A 10,000-nucleotide genomic window follows, 5' to 3' on the forward strand; every position below is an offset into this window, starting at 1 on the left:
TTATGTATCAGCGTATTCGGCAGCGTCCAGCCGCACCAGAGACTGTCCAGGAGCTTGCATATGTGCTGATCCAGGTCTGGCAGGAGATCCCCAGGACACCATCCGCCGCCTCATCAGGAACATGCCACGACGTTGTCGAGAGTGCATACAGGCTCGTGGAGGGCATACCCACTACTAAAGTGGCTGTGCAATGTGCTGTGCTGCAAATTCATTTCTTTTATTGTCATTTCTCTCTACAGTCACTTTGTTTTACAACATCATTTCGTAATTCGGTCCTCCAAGGCTTAACTTTTGTTCTTGGCCAGTTTGATGCTCTGTTGTTCAGGGTACATTGGGAATTTTGTTTCAGTACAAAATTGCAACATTTGTACATTCGACATTGAGTTTTGAAATGAAATACAAGTGTTCCCCTAATTGTTTTGAGCAGTTTATATATATATATATATATATATATATATATATATGTTTGTATGTATATGTATATATATGTATATGTATATATATGTATATGTATATGTATATGTATATATATGTATATGTATATGTATATATATGTATATGTATATGTATATGTGTATATATATGTATATGTATATGTATATGTATATGTATATTTATATGTATATGTATATATGTATATATATATATATATATATATATATATATATATATATATGTACGCACACATATACACACACGTGTGTGTATGTGTTCATTTTTCCAGCGTGATGCGATGCTTTCCTCGCTCTCAACTTGGCTTGCTAGACTCCTCTCTCGGCGTATTTGCAACTTTTCTCAACTTGATTTTCGTTGTCCTTCTCTCTGCCTGCTACTGATCCTTGACGTCATCTCAATCAAGGCTGTTGCTGACGACGGACAAAGCCAATAATGAAATTCTTTTACTTTCCTCACTTACGTGTGATTAAGTGAAGTGTTGCGCTCCCCTGGCAATAACAAGGCCTGAGAGGTCATTTCAGATCCTGGCCTCACTGGCTGAAGGATTACTCTGGTGTTATCTTCACCTGCTCCTGCTGTTATTTCCTCACGTTATGCCCAGTTTTCCTCACTTCACCTGACGGTTCATCCTCGCCTTGTGCTCACTCTCCTCAGCCCCATTTTTCCTCGCCTTGTGCTCACTCTCCTCACTTACTCCTGACTGTGACTGAGGCCGCCGAGTGAGGAGAGGCAGCGAGTGAGGCCAAACTGAAGTGAGGAGAGCGGCTGATGAGGATAGCGTCAGGTGAGGACAACATGCGTGGAGATAATGACCGAGCTTCCACCGCCGGTCAATATGCTATTGTTATCATCATGCAGTGCTACCAATCGCATCCTGCTGCAACATCAGCGTGCACACTCTCTATACGGAAGAGTAGAATGATCCCTTAAAATCTAAATAAACCGTTGGGAATGCCGAGAAAGGAAAAAATAAAAAAAAGGAAGATATAAGAAAATGTAAATAATCAGCTTTGATATAAGACGGAGGCAGCATCGCCAGAATGGCAACGCTGCTCAGGACTGGACGCGGGAGATTGTTATGGAGGCCGAGAGGTCACGAAAGGGGGGAGGGGGGGGGGGGGTAGGCATTTGCATGACGTCAAGAAGGGGAAATGAGGGTGAAGAAGGAAACTGGGGGGAGGCAAAAAGGGGAAAATTTAGGGAGAGATGGAGAGAAAATGACATAAGAGGAGCGTGGCTATTCAAGGAGACAAGAAAGACGCGACTATATATATATATATATATATATATATATATATATATATATATATATAGAATGAAATAAGACAAATTGAAGGTCGGAAAGATTATAGGGGCAAGTTAGGGAAAGGGATGACGGGGAGGGGGGGGGGGGTAGAATACGCCACATGAGGGGAGCCGCAAAAAGGGGTCATAAAAATGTTTCGACAAAAAAATCAACAGAGGTCATGGAAGGGAGATTAAATGTTGCCATATGGTGAGATTTTGGGTAGATATTTCTTGTTTCAGTATAGGAACATTTTGATTTATATATCCCTTTTGTATTTAGATAAAAATACTAAAAGGAAAATAATTCCTTCCCAAACTACAATTCAAATCACATTTACATATACATACACATTCACAAACACACACAGATAGGTACACAGGTACACCAATAAACAAGGAACAGAAATCTCTTTTATAAATCTCTTATTCGACCATGATAATATTCCAAACATCAATAGAAATTATTCACTACATAACTCAACATAAAGTAATCAATAACCAATATACTAATTTTAGCTACATTCCCTATTGATGTATGAAAATGTTGCACACAGGTAATAAATATTAATAAATGAAAATGTTGCACACAGGTAATAAATCATGAATATTAATAAATTGCCGTCTGTTTGGATGGAATATGAAAGGTTCTTTTGTACCAACTTTGACCATTACGAAGAACACATTTTGACATATTTTATACGGGCTATTGTTGTCGTTATTTATCCTCTTTGCTACATGTAAATTGCAGTGGTAATAATTCCTTGAAATTATAAATAAGGTTCACAGAAAGACATTCAAGAATTATATATAAAAACCAGATAATAGAGGAATGCATCTATTGAAAGATACACATCATTTTTTGCATGGGTTAATGATAGATGAAACTGTAAGAGATAATTTATTAAAGAACAACAAATAAAAAAAAAAAAAAAATCTTTCCACCTCAAAGCAAATGGAGAGAGATCGCTACTGTCTCTTGGCAGGATACGAGTGGTAAATATAATCATTAAACAGCACAGTAATCAAGGAAGTCATGGTAATAAAACAATTACATCAGTGATTGGAAGTTTATATAAATAACATACCAGCCAGTTTTAGACAACTCCAAGAATTACACAGGATAGTGAACAGGTTGCTAAAATTCAGGATATCAGCAAAACTTAAAACAAATTAGAAGCACTAACCTTTCATCACAACTAGCCAAGAAGCAACTACAGCAACCAATATCATAACAAATTTTCATCTTTCAAAAAACATTTATTTTAAAATATATACAATGATCTAAAAAGGAGCTCCACGCAAACACGTTTTTTTCAAAATAGTTTTCTATAAATTTGGATGAAAATTTACTTTACCTCTAATAAATGTCTATATACATATGATCTTTGAATATATCTATTATTTTTTTTTATATATTAGGAAATGTTATGTTTGACTATATGATCATATTTTTCAAGTGAATTTCAAAGTCTTTACAGTCAACCTATATATAATTATGAAATACATTCTTAACATAGACTATACACAAACTAACTTCAAACATTATCATTGGCTGAAGTATCTGTCATATAAAGTTTCATACAAATTCTAAAGCTTTCAAAATAATTTTTAAAAGGAAGCAAGACCCACTCTCGTGTTAGTAATCAATGAAGAGAAAACTACAATAATCATAACTTAATAAACTTCAATCTGTCTACCCCTTTGTGAATGAAGCCAATTGTGAAAATTTCCTTAAAGCTAACCAAACTGCAAAATCTGGTTCTTATGCACACTTCAGAATACAAAATGTTCTAAATATTTGTCCTCCTGACACTGGTAAAGGCTGAAAGATATGGAATGTAATTAACATAAATCATATAACTCCACATACATCTGCTGAAAATATTCTTTGCATCAGCTGGGAAAATTACAAAGCAAAGTCATATTGAATATCAGTTGACTGCACGGCAGATTCCAAATACAAATCACTGAAGTTTTGGATTTAATTTTTTTTCCTTTTTTTTATTTTTACTGTTACCAGAGATGCCAAGAGACTAAAATGATAAACAAATACCGAGTAAAAAATAAAACAAATGATTCATCTTATGATTAGACAAATATTAGATAAACATTTCAATATCAAAAACATTTTATCCATTATAGGAAAGAAGCCCAATGCGGCTGACATCTCAATAATAGAATTTCTCATCATCATTACACTTTTGAAGAACAAAAAAAACAAAAACGACAGCATTTATGGTCACTATATGGCCCCCGGACTTTTCTCCCAATAACTTTCCCAACAAGCTTACTCTTCGTTCAGCAGCAACCCTTCAATACACAAAGGCTTGATACACTCCCTTACCTCAAGGGACAAAGGCTTGCTAGTGCAATGCTTTTCTCTAATGTGTCCTTAACTGGTAATCTCCATTCTGGGTGATGTATCGCACCCAAGGTAAAGCTTGATAGCCTGACTTCTCAATAATTTTCAGGTACCTCACCTGGAAGAACCACGAATAAAGGTTTAGTTTGTGTTTTTGAGAGAGATGAGGGGAAGAAGAATAAAGGAGGGAGGTAGGGTTGGGAGAGAGAGAATATATATGTCTTACAAGGTATTCATATCCTTAAACACAACTTAAAAGTCTAGGCAGTATCCAATGGCCTGTGTCTCACCTGGATCCCTGAGGTGGTGAAGTAAGGGATCTCGAAGCGCACTTGGATGGGGGGTTTTCCCTCAGAGTCCTCACACTCAACACTTGGAAGTCCAAAATGTGCCCTCATTAGGTACTCCTTCCCACCCTGTTGAGAAAATGCAGATAGTTTATAAGTGCTCTACCCTTCTCCATCTGATCAACAACTAAATATAGCTTGAAACAGCAACATTTGTTGATCACAATTACAAGTAAAGTTAAACGTCCATACAACATTGATAACAACTTTGGACAATTTGAATTCTCTAAAAAAAACAAATGAATAAATAAATAAAAACCGGACAGCCGTATACAAACCGGGAAAGACTTGATGGTCCACACAATGCAGTTCTTCTCTGGGGTGTACTTTACTGAGCCTACTGAAGTCTTGAATTTGGGGGAGTCTGCATCATTGGGAACTGGAATTATGATCTCCACATTGTTGGCTGTTGACCTCCTCTTAAACTGGGATTTGGCTTTGACCATGTACTCCACTCGGCTGTGTGCATGCCTTTCAATCACTGATTCTATCCAGATCAAGGGCTTCACCTGAAGATTAAAATATTCAAGGTCAGTTTTTTATTATAGTTATTCTGCTCCTGTCCATGGCAATAAGTCTCATAACAATTAGACAAAGACATCTACAAGTAAACAATATAAATCAGTATGAAGGGAAATTTTGATAACAGTTATGTTTTGTGACAGAATACCATCACAAAACATTTGACAATGGAAAAGACTTACGTGTGTGTTCAGCCGATATGACATGAGTTCAAACTCTCCATCAGGGGGAATAAATGAAATAGTACGGTCGTTCTCAAACCTGCCAAGGAGAAAAAAAATTAAAACTTAAAATCTGAGAAATTCACCTTCCAGTCATATTCTTTGCTCTTAATTCTAAGATACTGAAATGTAAATACAGGGAACTTGGACAGGGGAACTATGAACTAAATCAGCTAACCTGGACAGCCTGACACACTGGTGGAATTTGACATCCTCTAGCTCCACACTCTTGCTCTTGCCCCTGCCAGTGGACTCAAACAGAACCTTGTCATTAAGCCCAAGACGCAGTTCAGGCATTCCGGATAGATATACTCGCATCTTGATACTGCCTACAATCTCACTACGTAGCACATTGCCATTAGAATTCGCCTGGAAACAGAAAACGAATCAAGCGTTTATGAATCACAGAGTAACAACATTCAGAGACTGAAGAACATATACATGAGGAAAATAATATAATCAAATGAGCTAATATTATATAAATAAGGACAGTATTGGAATAATTTCAAGTACATCTAAAGATATGTGTAGAAACACATAAAAAAACAATGACTTACCAAGAGATTGACACCTTCAATAACATCCAGAAATACCTCGTTCTTGCGATACTTAATTCCTTCTGACCGCCACGAGACAGCATTGGTTACTGCAATTGGTGGTCGAGGAGCAATCTCCAACTTGTGACCCTCTTGAGTGATGTATCTGTTAAAAAATATTATCAGTAAACAAATAAATAACTTTAAAAAAATCAATTTTATCTATTGAACTCAGAAGTTTGTGATATGTGTCTCAAATACTTTTATTTACCCAACATTATTTTTCTTTCTTTTCGGAAACAGATTAAGTGTAAAGTAACATACATAAACATCCTATATCCTGTATCTTGTATCACAAAGTATATATAAATTAAAAAGAAGTGAGTGGAACAAATGATAATTGAACAGTTTATTGCCCCTAAATTGTTCTGCAAATTAAGTAAAACACAGCCATTACAGCAAGGGGAAAAGTTTTGACTACCCAGAGGGTAAAACATTTATTTTTCCATATGAAGGTGAGTCTAGTATAGTCCTAAATATCATGGTTTAGTATTTCCTCTCTCTATCATCTTTGTACATCATTAAAATATTTGTTTGTGGTCTATGTCTGAAAAATGCATCTTCTTAAACGGAGAGAGACTGAATGAGAGAAAAAAATTATGATAACAAGTTTATTACTTTCTGCTCTTAATCAAGCTCACATATAGAACTTGTTTATAGTGGTTATGCTGTCAACCCTCACATTAACAAACACACACAAACTCACTCTTGCAGAATCTTGACATCAGTGGTCTGAGGGTAGCCAAAGTCAAGCAATTCGTCCAGCAACTCGTATATGATAACAAAATTGTCCCGGATACTTTCTTCTTCCAGCTCCTGCCAGGGTTGATATAGGTGAATGTTTTATCTATACATTAGTGATTGTGATAAGGAATAAGACAATAGAATAAGAAAGTAGAGTGAAGAAAATCTGAGAACATATACTATACAGGAAAAGAAAAGAAAATACATAAATATTATTTTCAATAATGATAGAAGTTGAGACTTTCATACCTTAGTCCTTTTAATAATTTAGGCAAAACTAATGATCTTATCTTAACTAATTAGCTTTCAACTGGACATTATATTTAGACTAAAAGAACACAAAAAATCCCCTCCTTTGCGTTTTTTTTTAAGTCATCCCTAAGTTTCAGAAAGCTTAGGGTCCTGTCCACAGGTGTCTGTTGGAACTCCTACTGTGTTAGCTAACCAAGGAATTTAGTCTACCTGGATGATCTTTGCTGCACCTCCTTGAACACCCACTAAAACTTTTCTGATTGAGCTGCACTAATTTCCTACTAAATTGAACCCAATATGTGCCTAATGACCTTTATGTTAATTAAGCTTGGTGAATGGACTAAGATATCTTACCAACTTCTGACACTTTCTCAAACATAATGCAATTTTTTTCAAATCCTTACCAGTTCTGTGGATCATATTCATAACAACTTTAACTCATTGATGCCAAGACTGTAAAAATGAATGCCATATCCACATTTCTTTATGTATATTAATTATCTTTACACACAGATCAATGACTAGTTACCTTACTTATTTTTTCCATGATTTCCTGAAAGATTCTTTATCTTTTATTGCCATTAGTACTATTAATACTATTATATCATACTGTCAAAAATTAAAATTACATTAATAATACCAGATAAGAAGAAGAAAGAAAGAAATCAGGTGATGATAAGAAAGCCTGCTACTTAGACTCCTTGGTGGCTGAGCACTTGAGGAGCCATCAATGTGCACACAAAAATTCACAAAAGAAAATTATAGTCAACATTACATGTACCTTGTAGCAATAGGTTAAAACTGTATGCATAAAATAGTGTTCATACACCATAACTCAAGAACATTCATATATCATATTTTCATTAAAAGAATAATAATAATAATTTAACAAACATACCTTAAAATAATCCTGAGCAACAGACACCAGCTTGTGAAGAAAGGCAAAAACCAGAGTCACATTTGCATTTATTCTCGTTGCAGAGACGACATACAAGTTGCTCACTTTGACGAAGCAGAAAGTAGCCTCATGAGTCTGGAAGAACAAACAAGATGTGTCAGGCAATGGATATCTTCTACCAACATATAATGTCAAAGAGCGGTATAGTGAAAAGATCAAATAAACTAAGGTAAGGAGACAGAAAGAAATATAATATCAATATAGGAAATTTCTCATGCCCTACAAAGATATTCTTAGTAAAATACCTTCATCTATTATATTATAAATCTATTATATTTTTACTTTATTCTCAATCACCATATCTCAGCTGCACAAAAAACTGGTTAAGTGGACTGCCTGAGAGATAAACACTGAACCCATTTTGTGAAATATTCTGTTAAGAGTAGATTTTGCAACTACTAACAAAGACTATAAAATATTTTTTTACTACCTACTGTTTAAAATCTGACTGAACACAATATAAAAGAAGCTCCAAAATGCCAAAAAAAAGAAAAAAAGAAACAAAAGACAGACAGAAAAAAAAGGTTTAAAGGGATCAGTATCTGACAGTTAACAACAAAGCCTTCACATAAGGGATTTATTCAAGACCCCATCTGGAAAGAACTCAAATGACAAATGTCAAATTCGGTCTAAGCAACTCCTACAACAACTAGGACTTCAACAACTAACTGCACAAGAATATCTCCTCCTCCTTTATCCTACGCAGCCACAACCAAACTCACCTGAACAATGGGTGCCATGTTGCCGTCGTCCTCCCTTTCCATGACCAGAGGCATGAACTTCTCTATCACGCCCATGTCAATATCCCCACGATAGTTCCGGGATATCAACACCTACGGAACACGAGGCAGTGATAAATGGTGGCTGATTGCAGCTAAAAGAATTTAATTAGAAAAAGACATATCTATTGGGCTTTGATTCATGTAAATATGCAATTTTTATCTATGGTACAGCACACAATGGGATATCAATTTATATCTAGGTATATAATATGCCATTGAGCCTCTGAATTCTTATGCTGACTTTTCATCTGAACATCAAATTTAATACAATTAAGATTAACTAACCTTCCCCTTGACATCAAGTATGTATATCGCTGATATAGACATCTTGAATGTTGATGAATCCCTAACAAAATATCATAAGATTTACTGCATGTCACTCTCCAAGATCTGTAAGAGAAAGTGAAAAAATATAAGTGATGAAGAAAACATTGTTATATATATAATTCTCTTTGACTACCATGATAATTCAAAGGGGAATAAAATAAACATTTAATAAAATGCCATAAATTCTATCCATTCAAGACATACTACATCTCTTCTTGCTTCCTTTATCATATCTGGACGATTGTGGTCAGTGTGAAGGCACAGCCACTCAAAATAGGCTCAAAGTCTGTTTAAATTCATTTACTGCAAAATCTTAGACACATACAGAAACAGAAACAGATACAGATAATATATATGTATATATAGAGAGAAAGATAGATAGATAGATATAGAGTGTATAGACAGTATAGATATAGATATCAACAGATTCAAATAGACATAGATATAGAGACATATAGATACAGATATAGATATTAGATATATACAGATATAGAAATACTTATATCTATATATTGATAGATATAGATATATACAGATATAGATACAGATATAGATATTAGATATATATAGATATAGATATACTTATAGATATATATATTAATAGATATAGATATTATTTTATATCCATATATAACATATATTACGGATATCAATCTCGCTTGAGACTGCAACCGATACTGAAACCAAAAATTATCAGTTTTATCACTGTCATCTTCTATATCAATGAAAACTATTGCCTGTATACTTTTACTGTATACTGTTATTAACTTGGCAGTGTTTTGGTTTATTACCACATTTAAAACCAGTTACATTTCATGTATGTATGTAGCAAGATACAATTATATTATAAATCATAAAGATTTGGATGATAAAAATATAATTATTTTAATGGCTTTGCTTCCTATGCATATCAAATCACTCAGTATCAATGGCTCTCTCTCTCTCTCTCTCTCTCTCTCTCTCTACCTCTCTCTACCCATCTCTCTACCCATCTCTCTACCCATCTCTCTACCCATCTCTCTACCCATCTCTCTACCCATCTCTCTACCCATCTCTCTCTATCTCCAATCACTCATGAAGCTCATGACTGCTATGTCCTTCTAGGATGTAAGTTTTTGTCAGTGTGTTTGAAGACTGAACACAGAA

At 34.8% G+C, this 10,000-nt stretch overlaps 1 protein-coding gene across 1 annotated transcript in view; it reads right to left on the reverse strand.

The window, feature by feature from the left end:
- Nucleotides 1–2,796: 2,796 nt before the first annotated feature.
- LOC125035804 (AP-1 complex subunit mu-1-like) overlaps nucleotides 2,797–10,000 on the reverse strand; it is an 8,759-nt gene continuing 1,555 nt past the window's right edge. The window contains exons 2-11 of the mRNA XM_047628019.1: nucleotides 8,813–8,917; nucleotides 8,468–8,578; nucleotides 7,686–7,820; nucleotides 6,498–6,607; nucleotides 5,753–5,897; nucleotides 5,374–5,564; nucleotides 5,157–5,235; nucleotides 4,731–4,961; nucleotides 4,396–4,521; nucleotides 2,797–4,223 (exon numbers count right to left, since the gene is read on the reverse strand). Coding sequence (XP_047483975.1) covers nucleotides 4,125–4,223; nucleotides 4,396–4,521; nucleotides 4,731–4,961; nucleotides 5,157–5,235; nucleotides 5,374–5,564; nucleotides 5,753–5,897; nucleotides 6,498–6,607; nucleotides 7,686–7,820; nucleotides 8,468–8,578; nucleotides 8,813–8,854 — 1,269 coding nt within the window. The 5' untranslated portion in view covers nucleotides 8,855–8,917 and the 3' untranslated portion in view covers nucleotides 2,797–4,124. The remainder of the gene's footprint in view (nucleotides 4,224–4,395; nucleotides 4,522–4,730; nucleotides 4,962–5,156; nucleotides 5,236–5,373; nucleotides 5,565–5,752; nucleotides 5,898–6,497; nucleotides 6,608–7,685; nucleotides 7,821–8,467; nucleotides 8,579–8,812; nucleotides 8,918–10,000) is intronic.

The sequence above is a fragment of the Penaeus chinensis genome, chromosome 20 (genome assembly GCF_019202785.1).
Source record: "Penaeus chinensis breed Huanghai No. 1 chromosome 20, ASM1920278v2, whole genome shotgun sequence".
Lineage (NCBI taxonomy): Eukaryota > Metazoa > Arthropoda > Malacostraca > Decapoda > Penaeidae > Penaeus > Penaeus chinensis.